Below are 22,406 nucleotides of genomic sequence, written 5' to 3'. Positions count from 1 at the left end.
AAATTAAAATTATTGACTTAAAATATTTTAAATTAAAGATGTTCATTCCAACTCATACCAGGTTAACCCTGATTTCAACCCGATACAATATCTTGAACCAAATGACCCCCTAAATAATGATTCCAACCCGATACAATATCTTGAACCAAATAACCCTCTAAGTAAATATAGAAGATACCGAAGGACGGATAACAGCCAACAAAATTTTTAATATTTTATATTTAATATAATAGTATAAATAGATTGATAAGGATATAATTTTTTTAATTAATAACAAGTAAAATAAAAAGTCTTCCGTAGAAAAAGAGTACAGCAGAATGTATCAAAGAAATACTTCGGTAACGCAATGAAATTGGGCCAGTTGATGTAATATATATACACTCCAGCTAAATTTATACACAAATATATTTGGTCGGCGCTAGCCAATATATAATAAAGTATATATGATTTTTACTTACAAAAGGGTTTAATTCAAATCCTAAGCCATTAGTTAATCTCGGATCCGACCCGCTTCGATTTTCGTGGCTAGGGTTTCTGCTCCATCGAAATCAAATCTTCATCTATGTCAAAAGATCAGTCTGTAAGTCCTTTTTATAATTATGGCGCGTCTTTTCCAATTAATTTCAACTTCCATTGCCTATAATTTGTTTTAATACATCACAGTTAGTTATGTGTAATTCAGTTGTTCATTATTTGTTTGTGTTTATAGTTTATATAGTTATGTTTTTGTGTAAAAGCTGCCCATTGTAATGATATAAGTTTGTTTTTCGATAAACATAGCTGTGCTTTTGGTTGAATCCATGTCATGTTCAGTTGTGAGATTAGAATGCCGACACCGAAGATATTATGTTTAATGCTACTAACAAGTGGACACTGACAGTATAATATGTATATATATTTTAGATAATAGCGGGATGGGAGCTTTATTAATTTTTTGCAAAATTAATTTAGGTTATTTGTCATGTTGGCATAAATGGAGTTAAATAACGTAATTAGGAAGATGACGGTTTAGGGAAGTGCAGTATGATTGTTTTTCTAAGCAGATCAAATAAATGTCCCTTGACGTGTAGTGAAAATTAACTGTGTAGCTGTTTACAAGACATTGATTCACTTTCAGCATTGGCAGTAGAGGAAGTACATATTGAACAAGATAGGATGTATTATTCGTGGAATGCAAGGGTTTAGCATTTACGATGAAAATTATAAAAGCGGTAGACGTTGCTTGTTTAAATTGTTGATTACCAAGTTATGGACAATGCGAATTATCTTTTGTATGGAAAGTTGATTATTATGGTTTTGAACAATAATGATATTGTAGTTTGAATATGATTTGATTTTAAAGTACTGCAAGGCTATTAAATATAATTAAACTGAGCCCAAGTTTCTTTGTTCCTCTGGTGACCAGAATATTAAAGTTGATGGTACACAAGAAAAAGTTATTGCATCACCTGCACCGTCCGTGCCTAACTCTGTTTTACAGCCCTCTCAAACTTCCACATCCTTGGCCAACTTTGGCCCGGGATACTGGGTTCCGTCCGTCCCATCTTTTCAAGTGCCACAAGGATTACCTGGCCCTCCTAGGCTTCCTGGCCCACCTGGACTAGCTCCTGTATCATCGTCCATTATGACTGTCCCATCTCCATTTGTCAATTCTTCTTCTCCGTATCCAACACCTATGGGGCCAACTGCTTCTATTGCATCCATGCCAGCTATTCAGCAGCGACCATATCCCAACTATCCGTCAGGTCCTCCTATGGCTGCTACGCCTCAGGGGTTGTGGCTTCAGCCACAAACAATTGGTGGGTTGTCAAGACCACCTCTTTTACAACGTCCTTCCGCTGTATCTGGTCCATTTCCTTTGTCAGCGCAAGGCATGCAACTTCCTTATGTTCCATTGCCCGATTCTCAACCTCCTGGTGTAACTCCTGTGGGACCTCCTGGTGGTTCTTTTGTATATTCTACGGCATCCGGTAACCAATCGGTAGTCAGCTCCGTAACGGAGCCTGAATTACCTCCAGGAACTGGTGAGCTCACAAAAGTTTCATCAGTTATTCTACCTTTCAGGATGTTGATTGTGCTACATAACAATTACTGCTACATTTCGTTCTTCAGGTAATGAAAAGCCTGCCATTGATGTCAGTGTTAAAGTAGGACCTCCTGCTGGTGAACAGTTAGATGCATGGACAGCACATAAGACTGAAACTGGAGCTGTATACTATTATAATGCTGTCACGGGAGAATCTACTTATGAGAAACCTGCTGGGTTCAAAGGAGAGGTACACACTATAAGTGCTTAATCCGAAAATTATTACTTGTTATATGCGCCTGTAGTTCTGTACTACTGCCGTTTACAATTTGATAAAATTGAACTGCATTTATCCACAGTATTTTTGGTTCCCCAATTGCTTAAGAAGTGTCTAGTAATTTTTTTAGGGGGCCCTTAGGATAATAAATATTACTACTTAGTGGGAAAAAAATACATTGCGACAAAGGCCTAATTACAACTACTAGGAAAACATCACTATTTTTTGAAGAGGTGCACATATGTCTGCGGCGTGTATGGCTGTGTGGGTGCATACACTTTCTTGTGCTGTATCCCTGCTGCAGTGGAATATTTATATTTTATTGTGTACATCTTGAAACAATCTCCTGCATTCTTATTTTTAATCGCTGCTTAGATACACAGGTAAGCTGGCATTTAGGATCATGGAGATAGATATAAGTTTTTCGGTTCAATTTAAATTTCTTTCCATAATTAAATTGACCAGTGTTTGGTAATCTATTTAATTGTTGCAGAGACCACTTGAAATTGTTAGAAATCCAATTGTTTTTCATCTAACATGTGACTATCTTTTAAAATTATTGGTAGGGTAGGTAATGTCAGTGGTTTCCTTAAGGCTAATAGGTAATAAATTGATGCGGAGAATAAAACAATCGATTTTTCTACCATGTGCCCATGGGCACACAATAAGCGCGGAAATTTATAAGCTCGAGTCATTTTTATTGGTTCCTTCTTTTTAATTGTGGTGGGCCCCCCTGGTAACACAAAAACTGCACCAATCAAAATGGCTAAAATTTATAAATTTCCGCGCTTATTGTGTGCCCATGGGCACATAGTAGAGAAACCGTAAAACAATTAATATATTTGTTAATTTGTGTTATAATTATATTTCAAAGTTAGGAACATTCTAGATTATAGTAGTAGAATAAAATAAGGGTTTGTTTCCTTTATTTAATTATAGTAATAATATATTATAAAGATTTAGTTCTCTTAGGAAATTACTTGGCTCCCAAGTAATTAATTTATTATATAAACTCTTGTAGTCCATTATTATTAAATAGAGGTGGTTGTTATGAATTGAATCTGCGGATTAAATTGTGTTTCTTGCTGATTTTTTGCAGAGATAGCCCCTTATCCCCTTGTTTAACCCTTCCCTTACCCCTGTCCTACATCATAAATCTATTTTGTTTTGTGGTTCGCGAATAATGTGCACAGGCTTGGACTTAATTTACGTATTTAAGTTGTATCATTATAATGTTTTCTGGAGATAAATTGGATTAAGAATCATATTATTCTTTTATATTTTTTTTCCTGCACAAGTTTTAAGCTCCGTCACACTAGCAATCTAACATCGTTGGTACTCTGGTTTATTATCTTACTGAAGTTACAGGGTTCTTTTGTTTTTTATTGTTATACATTTCCTGACCTCTATTTTCATGTAACTGCAGCCAGAAAGAGTAGCTTCACAGCCGACTCCTATATCATGGTGAGTCGTTTGTACTAGTTCAAATTGTTTCTTAAACCTATCATCTGTCGTAAAAGGAGCATAATATAAGATAAACTGAGGTTCCTCTTATCTTGTAATATAATTATGAGTATGCCATTACCTGTCTAACCTCCATTTAAAGGTTTCCATAATTAAATGGTATAGAGCCTTGTTCTTTTAATAGTATGGCCAAAGATAGTATTACACTGCTTAAAGGAAAAACCCGCATCTCCATTAAAATTAGTGTATTTGGGGTTCAACTGGAATTTTTGGCACTTGTAAAACCTAAGCTGCTGTTCCTTATAGTGCAGGTACAAATATATTTCACCCATTTAACCTGTTGAATTTCCTGTGAAAGGACGCCAAGTTTTTTTTTTTTTTTTGCTGTAAGCAGCAGCTAGGATAATAAATAATCTTTTATCCTCTTCCGGGTTGATTTCTCCATTTATTTCCGACTAATGATTTGTGCAAGGTCTAATCATGTCAGGGGTCAGCACTGTAGAGTGTATAGCATTTTAGTATAAATGAGGTAGTTGTGCAGAATCAATTAGCTTAAAATTTAGTTGTTTTTTCTTTGTTGAGTTGTGCTTTGTTGTAATAGAACCAGAGTCAGATTTTTATTAATGGCTGGAAGTAATTTGAGTCTTAGACCACTCTATATGTTTCTTTATCTGAGAATCTGCTTCCACTAGATTCTTCCCTAGATATCTTATATGCCACCTGGTTTTAAACACCAAATTATTTGGAAATGAATGAAAAAAAATGGTTCGCCATCCTGTTTATAATGATCACAATGTCTATTCTGTTTGAGCATATTTATTATACATGGTAATTTAAGTGGTTGATTTGGTCATATTCCCTATTTTATTTGTAAATCAATACACTTCAATAGAAATCACAAGTTCATCCAATTTAATTGAATAACGTGGACAATATTAAGGCATCAAGGTGTATAATTTTTTTCTTGAGTTGTTATACTGAAAGTTGGTTTTTTAATATAGTTATAAAAAAGTGCGAGCAATCATTGCTATTTTATAAGTTTCTGAATCACAAATTAGTGTCATCTTTTGATCAGGGAGAGATTGGGTACCACAGATTGGACACTAGTTACAACAAATGATGGCAAAAGATATTACTACAACACTAAAATCAAGGTATGCTTTTATGTTGGTTTTTGTCACTATTTTTTTTAATAGTGTACTCGCCTCTGCTACTATAGTCTGTATACATACTGTGGGAAGCAAACATGTCAAAACAATTTTAGCTCCCAAGATTCCCAGGCTAGAAATTTCATGCTTTCCGAAAGATAAAATTTGGAGCAATGGTTTATATGTTTCTGTCGGAAACTGGCAGGATAAACATTATGGACTGGGTTTAGCATTAATCAAATGTGTTGCTATATCTGGTATTAACATTAAAATGTTTGTGAAATTTGATGTGTTAAGTGAAAAACCGACAATGGTATTTTCTCTAATCGGGAACATAGTAGATTTTAACATCAGGTGAATTACTTTTAATCATTATATTCAGTCAAGTCCATTGCGCGGCCCATTAAATTGAACTATATTTAAGCCTACCAGAAGCTGGTCAAGTGGTCAATTAACACAGTGTATGGCTTACCTGACTATGCAAACCAATGTGCACCATGATTTTTCTATGCTGCATGACTTTTATAAGGTGTAGGTAATCTTCGTATGGGTGTGTGCATTTAATTACAGACAATTAAAATGGACCTTACAAACTTTGTTTAAAGTGCTTAAGCTGCTTTCTTAATAATTGTTGAATCCACGAATTCAGTCCTCATGAAGGAAGCATATGTATTCAAAGAATTTTTTATAGTACATATTCTGTAGCTGTTTAGTATCTTGTTTCAGTTGATATTTGCTTCCTCTTTGAATACCTGAGTAGCTTCCTTGTTGAATTTCTTAACAGTTGAGCAGCTGGCAAGTCCCAACTGAAGTCACAGAGTTGAAAAAGAAGCAGGATCTTGAGTCTATAAAGGAACAGTCAATAGCAGTGCCAAATGCTGTTGCTGTAACTGAGAAAGGATCCAGTCCTATTATTTTGAGTGCCCCTGCTGTTAATACAGGTGGACGGGATGCCACACCCCTTAGATCTCCCGGCGTGCCTGGATCATCATCTGCACTGGATATGATAAAAAGGAAGTTACAAGACTCCGGAGCACCTGCTACACTGGCACCTGCTTCATCTTTTCAGGGATCAGTGGTCTCAGAATTGAATGAGTCAAAAACACTTGAGAATGCAGGGAATGGTACACAAGTTGAGAACAACAAAGATAAGCACAAGGATGACAATGGTGATGATCCCATGTCTGATTCCTCCTCAGATTCAGAGGATATCGACATTAGGCCATCCAAGGAAGAGTGTATCATCCGATTTAAGGTACCACTCTGTTGTTCGGATGAAGATTTAATTATTCCTTTTTTTGTATACTAGTTAGCTAAGCTGCAGTTTGCGGCGGCCTTGTAGTTTTTTTTTATTAAATCTCAAATATATTATTAAAAAAATTTAAATACATATTATCTTACACATAAACAATAAAATAAACTATTTACATATTTTTCTCATACCGATTTTGTCCCACGTTGTCTTGGGACGACACCTGTTGCGATAAATATAATTAGATAAACACTCGGAAGCACGAGTGCGGGTGCGGGAGTGCGGCTGCGATACGGGGATACGGGAATTCGGTAAATTTCAAAATATAGGGATACGGGTGCGGGGGGATACGGCTAATATTAATATACTTTTTAAATATTTTAATAATATATGTTATAAATAAATTTAGTAATTACATTTTAGTTAGATAATCAAAAAGATAAGTACTTGAAACATAAAAGTGGTAATTTGCGTAACCTAAGTTGCTCAGACTCGGGTACGGAGTGTCGGACACGACACATATCCGAGAGTCGGACTCGGAAACCCCGAAAAAGAAGGACGGACACCGTCCGAATTTTAGACACGGGTATGGGGACACGTCATAATTTAAATTATATTTATTACGTTTATATTATAGATATCAATTATATTTCATTTCATTTTTTTGTAAATTTATATAACTTCTATTATTACTCTTTGGTAAAATTGATAATAATATTAAAGTAACAGTACTTTAACAGTACTCTTTGGTTCATGCCATTCCCGCACCCCCCACAAATTGGAGCAGCAAAGTACGGTGACACGCCAGGTGGTGAATCCCGTACGTATCTGGCCGCACCCCCGCGCACCCCCGCACCCGTACGTATTCGGGTGCGCAGTACGCTGGGTAAGTGCCGCACCCCTGCTTTCCAGGATAAACATATTAACAATTTGCAATAATTTTTTTTAACAAATTCTAGTCATTTATGGTATCACAAATCGATCATAATTGTTAGAACTATACTTAAAAACATGTGTGTACATAGAATTATAAAACAAATTTAAATAAATATGATATCATTAAAAAATATCCGGAAATTTAGGGTTCTGAAAAAATGTGCATGGATAGACAATAAAGAGAATGTGCTAAGCATAATAATATGGATGCCTATAAAGATATAGAGATATACGAAGATGATAATATTGATAATCGTACATAAATTAAAATATTAAATTAAACCTGTGCTTCGCTTTTCTTAAAAATAATTAATAATTTCTAAAAACCATATTCGCCACACTTATATAACCATAAATAAATATAGGATAAATAGGTAGGTTACTTTCTAATAGTTAAAACGTCATGTGAGCCGCCCTCTCGTTGAACACACATTATATTTACTTGAAGTAAACGTTTAGGATAGTATTTAGATGCTATGTTTAGTTTTCGCCATTAGTAAATATTTAGAACATAATTAAGATTTATTCTAATTTTTTACATTTGACTTGAACAGAAAATTGAAGAGAATATTAAGATAGTATATTTAACTTGAAGAGAATGTTTAGGAGAAAATTAAGATGATAATTTGACGAAGATAAATTTTGGAAGAATATTAAGATGGTAATTTGACTCGAGGAGAAAGCTTAGGAGAATATGAGCTAATTAAGATATTTTTTAATTTTTTTAATATTTATTATTTCAAAACTTTGAGAAATTAGAAAAATAGATCGAGATGATTTCAGAGCACCATGTCAATGCTCTAGATTCTCTTTTATGTGATATGAAGATAAAGATAAAAGGCTAAGAAACTTTTAGATAGAACCATGATGACCCTTTTCTCGTGCGTACATGCAACATACTTTATCACTACTAATTGCCAATTTGGTTAGTTTCTGGTCAGATTGAGCTTTTTCTTTAAGTAATTTTTAAAAAATTGTTTTAATTTATAAAGGACAACCACAAAAATGATTGCTTTGGGTCATGTAAGACAGATAGAAAAGAGGTTTACTTTCATGTTTCAAAAGCTGTTCAGTTAATGAATGTTGAAAAAAGGACCAGTTTCCTGCTTTTTTTTTTGGTTTGGTACATGGTAAAAGTTTGTGCTAGTTCATAGTTTGAATCTAACATAACTTGAAGAAAGTTATTATAAAATACTACTTCCTCTGGTCCACAATGTAAGACACCGCACAAAAATGTACGTCATAATAAAACGAGTTACTTAAATTTTTTTTATCCAAGTCTTTCCTTGAATTAGTTTTTTATTCAAAAAAATATTTATTAAAAAATATTTGAGGAGTACTCATTTTATTACCTTAAGTTGCATATGGTGCCTTACATTGTGCACCAAAGGGTGTATTTTCAAGTTTTTACACTTTTTAATGATTTAACTCGTTGGCTAAACATGTTATATATTATTACAGTAATAGAAACGTAAATGTTATTCTAGGTGTTAAAGTTAGAAAAAGATTAAGAATATTACTTTTTAGTGTAAGTTTTGGTGAAATGATTGGTCGTTGAAGTCGTTTTAACTTTTAAATATACTGTAACATCTACAAGGTATTGTAGGACTTGCACCATTCTGGGTTGGGGGCTGGAGGTGGTCCAACAAATTATTGTCTAATCTAATGTTGCGTGGGTTGCTTGTGGAGACGGGACCATAAGCTCCCGAGGAAATTGAAAAAAGCTTGTTGAATGACAAGGCTTGAACTAGTTCTAGACTTCGGGCTACTTAATGTCCCAAGTCAAATTAGCAGAAGCTCAATGCTATAATTTTAATCCAAAATTTAAAGCTTATTAGATAGTGCTAGACTGTCCATGTAAAGTTAATTAGTGACTCTCACAGTGTCTTGGCCAGTGTTTTAGCGCATGTGTGCATCCTGACCTTGTTTCTTATGTACTTTGGCTGCTGCTAATTTGTAAATTTATCTTTATCTTATTTCCTATAGGCTCGAAAAAGTTTCTGTTTGTATTTTTCTGGCATATAATGGTTTTTATAAGCTAGTGTGTTTGTACTTTGTAGGCAATGCTGAAGGAACGTGGAGTGGCACCTTTCTCGAAGTGGGAAAAGGAACTTCCGAAGATTGTCTTTGATCCGCGCTTTAAGGTTTGTTCAGTCTAAAGATTGTGGCCTTTTCTTCAATTGGAACTCCACAAGACAGATTTGTTGCATTTGTAGGATGAACTTCAGTGTGTGGTCTAGTCTAGCCACTATGGGGGTTAGATTTGTGTCAGTAATTGAATGGTTAGTTTTATGAGCTGTAACTGAATTTGGGCCTCTTAAAATGCAAAGTAGAAGCAGGATTGGGTTTTTGGCTTTTTTCCTTTAAGGACTGCTTGTTGCGTTGGGGTGGGTCAATCACTTTACTGCAGTAGATGTTGTTTTAAATTTGATAAGATCTGATAGATGAAAACCGAGAGGTAGGTCTCAGGTCTGGGTGCTAATCAGAGTCGAGACTGCAAGCATGGGAAAGAGTTCATCTAGGGATATCTTTGCATACATTATTAATGAAGAGAAGATAAAGCAGATTTCTTGCGTCTGGAGTACATGGCATTTTTTTTCAATTGTGGGTGATGAATGTTCTTAAACGTTGCATCCCAGATATAGAACATTAGAAGCAGCTCATAAATAAGAATGCAACTTGAGTCTTGAGCTCAGAAGAGTCCAGCCTTAACTTGTTAACATATTTTCATGTTTGGGATTGTCACACTTAATGTATAAATTGACCGACCGACACCCCAAAGTGTCCGTTTTCCAAAGGCTGAAATAGAAATATCGAAGTTGACTGAACTTACGCAATACGTCAAGCTATGCCATATCAGTATTGATTGTATAATTAGATTAACACAAACAACTAGGTATCGTAAGGGCATAAATGAGCCTTGAGGCGACAAGGGACAACTCATCCTGGCTTGAGTACGTTAATGGAATATTTTCTTGTTTGGGCCCGTCAGCTCATTGTGGTGCATGAAATAATCTGAGCTGAAAACAAGCTAGAGCTTGTAAGGGACAGCTCATTATAAATTACAGTACTAACAGTAAGCAAGTCTGGTATTGGCATAGTTTGGCTAGATATTTTTGTTCTCAGTCGACTGTATTAGTGTTACGTTTGATAGTATGGACATGCTATGAATAATATAGTTAGGCTTTCTCTGCATTAGGCACGGCCCCAGACCACTTTAACTGCGTCATGTTCCTCAGTAATGTACATTATTGTCCTTGAGTAATTGATTTCTGCCTTCTCTAGATAGATAGGTATGTAATGTACTCTATAGAGAAGTAATGCATAATTAACTGCCAGGGTTTTTGTACTTGGGCAGGCAATCGCAGGTTACAGTGCTCGGAGATCTTTGTTTGAGCACTACGTACGGACACGTGCGGAAGAAGAACGCAAGGAAAAACGAGCAGCACAGAAGGCTGCAGTTGAGGCTTTTAAGCAGTTACTGGAAGAGGCAAAAAAGGTTTGTCTAGGATGTTCACTTATCTTCTTTTGTCTATTAAATGTTATGAAATTTCTGTCATTGAACTATGTGTACTATAAATGTGTTCATTACTCTAAAATATGTACAGGATATTTACCATAATACTGATCATCATACGTTCAAAAAGAAATGGGGTCATGATCCACGTTTCGAGGCTTTGGACCGGAAAGAGCGGGAAACTTTATTAAATGAAAGGTATTGTTTGGATAGTGTCTGGTCACTTGTAAAATATCTCATCTGCACCTTGTCCTCGGTAGATTAAGGTGTGAGGGGGAATTAAGGTTTAATTTGGCCCATCTCTCCGGCAAACATGAAGAGTAGGGTGTAGGATTAAGTTTGGTTTTCGCAATTAATGAACATATATGTAAAGTTATGTGGCAGTATATATGCTTCCATCTTATCTGCATTTTGAGAAGGCTTAGCACATTACCGGATTGGATGAAATTTAATAAATTTAATATCTCATCTGATATCGGATCATAGTTTGATTGTACTGCACTGTACAATATTTACCAGTTGCATACATCAGATATCTACCTTCTATATTACAGCGTTGCTATATATTCTTTGACTTGAATAGATAGTCCAATTTCTATATTTTCTGAAGCAGAAATATATATTCTTAACAAGTGTTTACGGCAGCAGGAAACAAGTACTAGCATTGTGATCCAGAATCGCATTTACTTGGGTCGGTCCTTGCACTTTATCCTTTGGATGTCTACTGTTGATATGCTATATTGTTTTTAACATAATATATTATAGTGGTTAAACTATAGTTCTGTAACACTTGCAGAGTCCTTCCTTTGAAGAAGGAAGCTCAAGAAAAAGAACAGGCCATGCGTGCAGCTGCTGCATCGAACTTTAAGTCCATGCTCCGTGATAGAGGAGATATTACTGCTAGTTCTCGTTGGTCTAAAGTACGTTCGTATAATTGTATGTTGTATTATATCTTGCTGAACTGGCATTAAGATATGATTTATAAATAGAGAAATACCTAAAGTTGTGAGACCTTGTACAGACCATAGAACAAAGGGCTTGGTAAAGAAAAAGTATATAGCTAGCAAAAAAGAGAGGTAGGAATAATTAATATTGATAGAAAAAGTTTGAAATTAGAAACAAATTGTGCTGCCCACACTTCTCAAGGAAAAGTAAGTCCACTAACACCCCCCAAACCAAAAGAACTATCAATTGGCACTCCCTAGCACTGTTAGCTGTTCACTCAACACAGGAAACAGAAAAAGAAGAATTCGGTTATAAAGTACTCCCTCTGTCCCATAATAAGTTTCCTATATTGACTTTTGGCACTATTCATCGTAAGCGATTGACTATTAATTTACGTCTAATCTATAAGATCAAATATAGTCATGAGTGATCTTATTGAATTCGTATTCATGAGTACTTTAATACAATGAAGTTTATATATTTAATACTAATACAAAATTAAAGATATTAACAATCAAAAGTGTGCATTGGCAAACGTGTCCAACACAAATAGGAAACGTTCTTAGGGACGGAGGGAGTATCGTACTAGACAGACATTACTGTCTAGTTGGATTAGAAAGTGTTACATTGTAATTTGTAGTACTCCTTAAGCTTTACGTTGTAATTTTAATTATGCTATATGATTATCAGTCTCTGATCATCTGAGATGGATTTGTTGAGATGCTTCATTGGTTTATTAATTTACAACTGTAGTGCAAGACCCAGTCAAAGGGAAGGCACTGTTACTGTGTTAGTTGTATCTGAACTGGTTGCCCACTCAACTTAAATAAGCAAATTTCTGTTGTCATTGGACAGTCGTTAACTTATTTTTACGGGTAATAGTCAATCACAGTAACACTTCTAACAAGGTTCGGATCTTTGACCGCTGATACCAAGAGGATACAATTTTATGCATAAATAGGTTATGAACTTGAAAGTACAATCATCATTCCTAGTGACTTGAAATGCAAGTCTAGAAGTTAGGAGTTTAGGGTGTTATAACCGTTTTCTTTATAAAGAGACGTGGTTCCTTTGTAGAAGTACGGAATAGACTGGGTCAGAAGCGGATTGGCTGGATATATAACCAGATTAGGTGGATTTAGGTGCCGCCTAGTCGTCTAATAGCCGCCTAGGCAACCCTAGGCATTGCGATTGCCTGCCCCCATAAAAATCTATGCCGGTGGAATCAAGAGAGTCTAGTGAATTCAATGAGTTTTTGATCTTCTCTTTCCTAAAACCATTATTTATCATTAAAACAAACGTTATTATTGCAAGAATCAGGCTCAAAGGAGTTTGAGAATATTATATATTTTTTCAACAAAACAACAAAATTTAAAATAAAAAAAACTAAACGTCAAAGTGATTCAGTCTTAAGTTGATTAATTCTAATAGGAGGTTTAAAACTTAATGAATTGCATGTACTAATAAGTTATTCTCTGTGTCTTATTCCATATATGCAAGTTTTAAGCTGTACAAGTAATATGTCATTCTTTGATTATCATAGGTCAAAGATAGCATACGAAATGAACCATGTTACAAATCAGTCAAGCATGAAGACAGGGAATTTCTATTTGATGAATTCATATCCGACTTAAAATCATCCGAACAAGAAGCAGAAAAAATTGTGAAGGCCAAACGAGAAGAGGAGGTAATTCAATATCTTTCCTCTATTTACTTAAACAATTATTAAATGATTTATGTAGAACCGTAGAAGGCTTTGGTTTTAACTTTCTCTCTTTTTCTTTTCAATATCGATTTTGCCCCCCCTGAATTACTGGTAATATATTATATGTATATCAGATAATCTATCGTGCAATATGAGTTGTTTTACTTGACGACTGGAAGTTTATTACATCATAACTTTCTTTGCATGTTCTCAGGGTACTCGGGATAAATATTTCTTTTTGCTGTGACAGATTTGCTTTTATTTCCTTTTGCTTTTTCTAAAATTATATTTCAAATTCAAATGGATCGCTCATCTACTAATAATGATGAGCCTATTAAGATTTAAGAGAGTTGCTCAATATTACCGGTAGCTTTGAAAACCAATTAATTCTTTAGTCTAGTCATGCATGGTTTGCATCATGCAAATACCTTTTGAACAGTACTGTGATTGCTTGATGTAAGCATTGCGAATTGTCACGGAATGCAGGCAATGCGCAGTAATATTGGCAACACAACTATTCCTACTTATATCCTTTTTTCTCCGACTCGGGTATGGAGTGTCCAACATGACACATCTCCGAGTGCTGGACTCGGATATACTGAAAATTGGTGAGATGGGGACCTTTTCCTACTTTTTGACCGAGGTAAGGGGACACGACACACTTTTAGTGATAAAAATGTATATATTGGATAAGATATCTTAACTGAATAAACATAGTACCCAAATGAAACATAAACTATAAGGACTTTGCAAAGTCCACAAGTTTTTCTTAAACCTGATATAGTATATTAAATTTATAGAATCAAAACACATCAATATATTAAAACTAAGGTGGCCTCATCTTCTTTTTCTCCTTTTTACTTTTTTTCCCCTCCATCCCTTCTTATTCCTCAATTTATCGCATATGTGTTTTTTTCATTTGGTCAAAGTATCTAAATGTCAGCCAGGGATCAGATTAAGTTTCATGTCCGTGTGTAGGGGTTCCACACGGGTATGGCAATCTAAACCAAAGTGTCCGAGTAACATAGCTAATATCATTGATTGTTGACAGGTGTTATTACTTATTAAATGTACTTCTGTAATCTGCTGGAAAAATTACGTGAGTATTTTTTTAGTTTTGAAATATGACATATGTTGAAGCAAGATAATAAATGTATGGATAAACTTGTAAGAATCACTATGAAACTAGTATATCACAACATTAAGTAAATTGCAAATAATATGTTGAAACATTGAGGAACTTGGTTGGAGGGAGGAGGGCCGAATAATGTTTGGAGCAAAGGGAGACTGTAACTGTATCCTAAGCCCTAGTGTATGCATTCTTTTGTGTGTGCCAGTGTGTTGGGGAAGGGGGGGATGTCAATACATGTTCCTTTGTGTTTCATTTGGTCACAAAAAGTCACTAGTTGTAGGTATTGCTAGTATGAAATTTTGGTAGTCATATGCTATCTAATTCATTATTGTGGCCATTATAAAATATTGTTCCATCAATAAACTCGTATGGCCTCTTGTGTGCTTGCAGGAGAAACTAAAGGAAATAGAGAGACAAACTCGTAAGCGAAAGGAAAGAGAAGAGCAAGAAGTTGAGAGGGTGCGATCAAAAGCTAGAAGAAAGGAGGCTGTCGAATCTTATCAAGCTTTACTTGTCGAAACAATTAAAGATGCTCAGGTACCTACAAAGTTTTAGTGCTACTTATACATGTATGCAACTAGTATATGCATCCAGTAGTGCATTATAGCTTCTAAGAAATCATCAGTTAAGTTGGACTAAAATTGGATTTTGTCCAAATTTTTGAATTTAGTACAGTAAGCTAAACCCAGTTTGTAACGATAGGGACATACTGGGAAAATAGTGAAAGTCAGTTGAGTAAATATATCTAATATTATTGCATCACATTTTGTGTTGTGTTCTTTCCTTTACATGGTCATCCAGGTTCTGTGTAGATTTTGCACCTCTGGATCCGGATAGTCTAGATATTTACCTCTTTTTCATCACATGGTCGTATATTGTTTCTTGACTTAGGCATCATGGACGGAATCAAAGGCTAAGCTTGAAAAGGATCCCCAAGGACGCGCCACAAAGTATCATTTGGATCAATCCGATTTAGAAAAGCTTTTCCGCGAACATGTTAAAATGTTGAACGAGGTAATATTTTTATCAGAATTGGTAGTTCATTACCATACTGAGTTAATTTGCCACCCCCCCTCTCTCTCACACACACACTTGCTATTACATATATTTTTCTAATGAAAGTGATGATCAATTAAACCACATATTTAAGAATAGTTGCCTAAATTGTTGTAGAATAAAGGGGCAGTTTGGATCATGGGATTTCAACCCGGTTAACGGGAATGGGAATGAGGTTCCAATACAATTTTATATTGAAATCTCATTCCCATTCCCGTTAACCGGGTTGGAATCCCATGATCCAAACATCACCTAAGTTTTCTGTATCCTTTATAAACTGCGGACTAATTTTTATTTTATTTTTTCATTTTATGATAACTTTCCACACTTTATCCTTATATATATTTAGTGGAACCTGTTTATTCTTATAAATATGAGGGACATTGTTACATAAATTAATACTTTGGTATCCCCAATATGCCCAAGACCTTGGCACATATCTTAGCCCATTTGGTTCCCCTATTATGTCATGTCATGGTAAAGCAAGTTACGGGTTCATCTGGGGATTCCTGAGGCTCATTCACTATCAGGTGCCACCATCATACTTAATGGGATGTAGACAGTTGAGTTCGTCCAAATTTGATGTAGCTTTTGAGTTTGATTTATATATTAAATGAATAAATGGTCCATTGTTTGATTTTCTTTTACAATGCGAACGGAATCTATTTATCATTTCGGTCTCTAAGTTGTATTTCAGCTAATTGTCTATTTTTTTATATTTAGATATTACTGTAATAAAAATTGTGAGAACTTGCTCAATCCAATTGCAGAACAAAAATCTTAAATATTTGATGTTCGTGTTATAATTTTGAAATTACACACCTAGAGTAGGGTGAAAACTGAAAAGGTATTATGGCCAACTAGTACCAATTTATTATTAGCTGGAAAACAGGGGTGCGGCACTTTGGTGCTGCACAGCGCACCGGGTGCTGCAGGGGTGCGGCGTCGCGGCGTCATACGCACGGGGTGCGCCCATATTTTACTTGCCCGGGATTGAGGGGGTGTGGGAGGGGTAACTTTGGTCATTTTTCAGTCATGGTAAAACAATGAAATCCAGCTCTGATTCAAACCACGACTTACATAGACTTACATGAGGGAGGGAGAGAGAGAGGGAGGTGTCAGCGAACTGACAATCAATATGCAATGCCAAAAATAAGTTAAAGTAAAGAACATAAAGAATTTTAGTCGAGTTCAACACCTTACCCTAATGGTCCAAGTCCCTTACCAATTTGGTAAGCGAATATATTATTAATCATTGAAATGAAACAATTATAAAATTCAATAATGTGTATGTTTGGGCAACCACTTTAAAGCCGTTTGTTTATCTATTCACTTGACCGTTTGGCAAATTAAACAATCACTGATATATTATCATTTTTGAGTCAAAAACGGAAAGTTAGAAAATCTAACTTTCAAATTTTCATTCTTCATTCTTGACGAGAGTCCATTCCTTTTCTTTCTCTTATTTTTTTAATTTGTACAACCTTACAACCCATGCTATAATACGAAATAGTTTTTATATTATATAATTTGATTAATATTTTTAGGATATGAATTTTCTCGTTTAAATTATTTAAATGATGGGTAGTTATCTTTTGATTTTAATTTTGTTTGAGCTTGTTTCATCGTATAATCTTTTTAACTCGGGTTAAATCCAGAGTAGTTTACGAAAATTGAGTCAAATTTCGATTATGAAATAAGACGAAACCTACCGGGACAAATGCCGCCAGTTTGGGTAAAAAACAAGGCCATTAGCCCTCAAACGTTGGTCTCTAACTAGAAAAGTAAATGCTTGAGCTTGGGAAGCTTCTGGTCCAGTGGGTCCGTAAAACTCGCTAGGATAGGCGGTATTATTGAACCAGACAAAACAACAAGCAATGAAACCAAAAACGGATAAAGCCGCTAAACTATAAGATAAGTAAGCTTCTCCAGACTATATTCACTCAAAATATCATGATTTGTTGGTGGACATCATAGTGGTACTTTGACCTGTAAAGTGGACAAAAGTCCCAAATTTTATCGATGTGGAACATGGGTGTTACAGTATATATTATTTTGTTTTAAAAGAGCACTAGTATACTAACTAAGCTAAATAAGTCTAATTATGTTTAGTTTTGTTTTTTTAACCCGGATCAACAGTATAATTTTATTTTCGTCAGGACTGTATATTATATAGTTTTATTCTGATCATAAAATTCTTGTTTTTAAATTTTCTTTTTATTTTCATATTCATGTATCAAAATTATTAATTTATGTATTTTGTAATTTACATTTTATTTTCTTTAAAAAAAATTATAACTTATAAGTTATGATTTACCAAAAACATTATCAACTTATAAAACTTATGCGTAAAAATATCCAAACACCTAAATAACTTAAAAGTTATGTTCCTCGGACTCTTCAATTTTGCCCTCATACCCGTGTCGATCGGACAAGACATGGGTGTGGGTAGGTATCTGAGTCGGATCCTTCAATTGAAATCTGACACTCTTATTTCCAGAAATATAGTTCAAAATGATTTACAAAGCTTCATAACAACTTGTTTTTTTACGAGGGATGTCTATAAATTACCTTTTTTATGATATTCTTTTGATTTATGCTATTAGTTTGAAGTAAACAATTAGTATATGTCCTTATATTGGTGGAAGACACTAGTTCACATATCTAAAATATATAAAATGTAGGTATAATATCGCATATGTAAAGGCTATAAGTCGAATCCTCGCACCCGTGTCCAATTTCGGATCCATATCCACGAATCCTAATTTTTAAGAAATTGAAGGGTCTGACACTTGGATCTACACCCGTGTCCGACGCCCATACCCGAGTCCGGGTAACTTAGCTTATAAGTTACGATATTCATATTACTTATATGACACTTTTCAACTTTAAGTCATAATAAGTTACATTTTAAAAAAAACCCCAAATGGGCTCAATATATTTTCCCTTTTCTCTTGTCAACTGATAGTACAACCTTCCCTAGCAAACTAATCCTTCTTTAGCAAACTAATTCTCTGAACCCTGTTATCGAAGCTCAACTATCCAACACAACAAAGTTACACCTTGAACAATACAAATTGAATGAAAAAATTACAACTTAAACTATGAACTTACTATAGATATACGTGTATATTACTAGGGCTCAACTAGAATGTTATTCAATGAATGCAAGTTGTATTTTTATCTGAAAAGACGTGTATACTCGAGGATCACAACCTTTAAAATGAGTACACCAAAATGTATTATAGACTATGTTAACTTTCAAATATTAAAACAACCCACCACAGTCTTGACATAGTCTTACGTGTGTTTGTTAACATTTGAACATTAATGTAATCTGAAAATACATTTAAACTGAAGATAAGATAGATTTAAAAACGTTTAAAGACTAAGTCTTCAGTTTATTTTAAAATTGACTAGATATGATAGTTGTTTTAGATAGAAATCTGATGATAAAGAATTTTCTATAATTTAGGAATTGGTTTTGTAAAGACATTTTGAATTAAATTGAGCTCTGATATTATATACTACTTTTATAGCAATATTTGAGTCCTTACAAAACTCAATCCTATCATTTCTTGAAATTTGGATACATTATCTTGAACATATTCTGGGCGGAGGCTGACAGCTAGCTGTCAAGACATGTCAATTGTTGGTAGCTTGCTGACAAAGTATTACATATCACATTTCTAATTTCCTTTAAGAAGGAATTAGTATAATGGATTATGTTGATAATCAGCTTGCTTAGATAAGTAAGATACAAGCTAGTAGCTTGCTGACTGTGTGATCGTCTAAATCTTGAGGGTATCAAAATTGTCTGAAGAGTGAAATCATTAAAGAATGGCGAGAAACCAGTTTTCCTGGAGCGAGTAATGTATACAGTAATTATGACATATCTTGCTAGCTTTTAATTTACTCGGTGTTTTCTTTGTTTTGAAGCTATAGTGACATTAATATTGTAATTGTGCGAATCTAGTACTTTTCTATTCACTTGGCGGTTGCATAAAATATTAAGTCCTAGTTTTCTGGGTATCGATGAAACATCTGGGAATGAATGCACACTGTTTATGGTGTCTATGTAAGTACAAACTAATTATGAAGCCATTGCTTGGCATCTCACAGTTGAACTGAAAGTAATCCACTTTTTTTTTTCTTGTTAGCGTTGTACACGTGACTTTAGGGCCTTGCTGGCAGAGGTCATAACAGCTGAAGCAGCTTTGAAAGAAAGGGATGATGGCAAATCAGTGTTTACGTCATGGTCAACAGCAAAAATCCTTTTAAAGGCGGATGTTCGCTATGCAAAAATGCCTAGGAAAGAAAGGGAATCATTATGGCGCAGACATGTTGATGAAATGCAGAGGAGGTTAAAATTATCTCTTATTGAACAGACAGAAAAGCATTCCATAGAATCAAAAAACCATCCAGCTGTTGAGGCAGGAAAGCAGCATCAGTCAGGTTCTAGGAGAAACCATGAAAGGAGATAGATGCAGTCCATTCTGACCTCGAAAGTTTTCAGTGTGTCGCACAGGCTAATTTGGTTGCCAAATATTCTACTCATTCCCGACCTTTAATATTCTTAGTGTTGCACAGGCCGATTTGGCCGCTTTGCATTTCATTGCATGTGTATGGAATAGTGTACGGTAGGTGATTTTAGTTTGACATTTGCTAGGCATTGTATACCAGTCTTAAATTTCCTTCTCAAAACATTTTATATATTGCTTCTGCTAGTTAGATCTTGTTAACTGTAAATTATACATGCCCTAGATGATAATTGCAATGAAAAAACATTATAATCTGATTGTGCATTGACATTGATTGATAGTTTTGTCCAAATAAACTTTCTCGTTTGATTATGCCAATGTCCCCAATATCAATATTCATTTTAAATGCACAACTATAAAAGGTGATGTTAAAAAGAGGGTGAAGACCTGAAAGAAAGCAGGACAGTTACTGCGAGAAGCAAGAGTATACATTATACAAAGATATTGAAAGTTTCGAACTCCGGACTTAGAGTGGTTCTGCAAACATCCCATAAACTCAACGACTTAAACTAGCTGCAGGCAGAACTATTTGTCTCTCCCAACGGAGCCAAAATGCTCGAGGGTCAAGAATGGATCCCAGTTGAGTACCTAAATGCATATGTAATATGGTGTATTACTTAATGTTGTAAATGCCTAGCAAGTATTCGTGACGTTATATGCATTTGGGTGTTTGGTTCTGATCCTGTATAGGATACGCTTACAAAATCTACAACCCCTTTGTAAAATATAAGAAGCCAAATAAGAGGCTCGAACCTTATTTCTCGAACGTCAAAATAAATCCCGTGATGGGGTTGCTCCAAAAGCGATTTTGTTAAAGCAACTCTGTTGCGCGGATGTTTTTATTTTTCTTAAAATAGCGATGTTTGCGAGACAAATTGTGATTAAATTAATAATTTATTGATAGCTTATAAGAATATTGATGATATATCTTAATATAAAACTAGCATAATAACCCGTGCAAGTACGAGTCATTTTCTAGTTTTTTTTACACCATACAATTATAGTAGTATAATTCTTGATCGTTTTCTTATTGATAAATATTGTATAACTTTCTAAAACATATCAAATACAAGTTGATTATTATCAATGTGTATGATTTTCATGTAAAATATTAATAACGTTCATAACGTTTCTAATATATCTCACTAATCATAATACATATTTTCTTATTTGTGTCGTGTAATTTGTATTTACTAAATGAATACAAGCAGGTTACTAAATGAATACAAGCAGGTAATCACTGTACGTGTAAAAGGAAAGGAAAATATTGAAGTTAATCCATCAAATATTGTCAATATGTTTATAAAAAGAAACTAAAAATTGACATATGTATAGTAATTTTTTTGAGTTTTGGTCAAATAAACCCAGAGTAATGAGATATTTTATTATTAAAGTCATTACTAATTTACAATTACCTTGCTTAATTTAAAAAGATTAGTAATGCATAATTAAAGTGGTCAAAACCTGTAATCGTAATATTCTACAAAGTAGAATTTATACTACAATTAATATAAGTTTATTTTTTAATAAAATATTATTTTTTCAATTCAACGTTTATGTTTATTTAATATCATTGTTAATGTCTTAATTCATTAATTAAAGTTGATCTCGGGTCGTGTACGTGGCTTTTAATCCTCTCTATTATATAAAGTTAATTTTATAAGAAGATAATTATTAATTCATAAATTAAAATTGACATAATCTATTTAGTTTTTAACACATTGAAAAAAGAACTTAAATTTAATTGATCATTCTTATTTTCAGAACATAAAAGACTTTTATTATTTTCTTCTAGTATATATCAATAACTCTGAAATACACCATTAAAGTTGAATTTTTTAATCTTGGTAAAGATAAAGTCACATGTGTGTATATGTATGTAAATTATTATTTATTATATTTTCGAGTAAATTATGTTGGTCTGGTTAATATATATGCTAGATATCTTGATCATGTATATATCTAATTGTTATTCAGTAAATTACTCAAATAACATGTATTTATGATTATTCAAAAATTATAATTATCTAATAAATAAATTACAATTATTTATATATCGTAGTCGTAGTAGCACTGACAATCAAACAATATCTATTTTTGGTCAACAGAGCATCAGTCATGGATGTGACATAAAAATAATTCATATATCGTAAAGACTAAATACTGATATTCATAGGTTTTTTTTAAGAATTTCAAGATAAATTTGTATTAATATCATCATTCAAATTATTTTGAAGTTTCTTTCATTTATGATTCTAAATTTTTTTTTATAGTAACTTGATAACATTGTATATTATTTTTCGAAAATTAAATATATTCAATTTGATGATTTTTTTTTTCAATATTAGTTGAACTTGTTAATTCTTTCAAAATATCGACTAATATTATTTTTTTTATTTAGATAGCA

The 22,406-nt window shown here is 33.9% G+C and overlaps 1 protein-coding gene across 2 annotated transcripts; it reads left to right on the top strand.

Moving 5' to 3' along the window:
- Window positions 1-352: 352 nt before the first annotated feature.
- On the top strand, window positions 353-20,279 carry LOC141666422 (pre-mRNA-processing protein 40C). 2 transcript variants are annotated; one of them, XM_074472416.1, is made up of 14 exons: window positions 362-580; window positions 1,406-2,024; window positions 2,113-2,276; window positions 3,730-3,767; window positions 4,843-4,921; window positions 5,700-6,170; window positions 9,164-9,247; window positions 10,462-10,602; window positions 10,712-10,818; window positions 11,417-11,540; window positions 13,109-13,252; window positions 14,793-14,939; window positions 15,294-15,416; window positions 19,619-20,279. In XM_074472416.1, the coding sequence occupies exons 1-14, from the start codon at window positions 563-565 to the stop codon at window positions 19,940-19,942; spliced, it is 2,583 nt and encodes an 860-aa protein (XP_074328517.1). In that variant the 5' UTR covers window positions 362-562; the 3' UTR covers window positions 19,943-20,279. The 2 variants fall into 2 exon arrangements, with proteins under 2 accessions (XP_074328518.1, XP_074328517.1); XM_074472417.1 differs by lacking the exons at window positions 15,294-15,416; window positions 19,619-20,279 and adding an exon at window positions 13,757-13,913 and having other exon boundaries at window positions 353-580; window positions 14,793-14,923.
- The last annotated feature ends 2,127 nt before the right edge of the window (window positions 20,280-22,406 follow it).

The sequence above is a fragment of the Apium graveolens genome, chromosome 6, assembly GCF_009905375.1.
Source record: "Apium graveolens cultivar Ventura chromosome 6, ASM990537v1, whole genome shotgun sequence".
Lineage (NCBI taxonomy): Eukaryota > Viridiplantae > Streptophyta > Magnoliopsida > Apiales > Apiaceae > Apium > Apium graveolens.
This window is presented reverse-complemented; position numbering and strand designations above follow the sequence as displayed.

Bases quoted from the DNA above. Each gene is read 5' to 3' on its own strand.
- LOC141666422 (XM_074472416.1), top strand. The intron at 13,253-14,792 runs GTAATTCAATAT...GTGTGCTTGCAG, and splicing joins AGGCCAAACGAGAAGAGGAG to GAGAAACTAAAGGAAATAGA. The intron at 15,417-19,618 runs GTAATATTTTTA...TTTTCTTGTTAG, and splicing joins ATGTTAAAATGTTGAACGAG to CGTTGTACACGTGACTTTAG.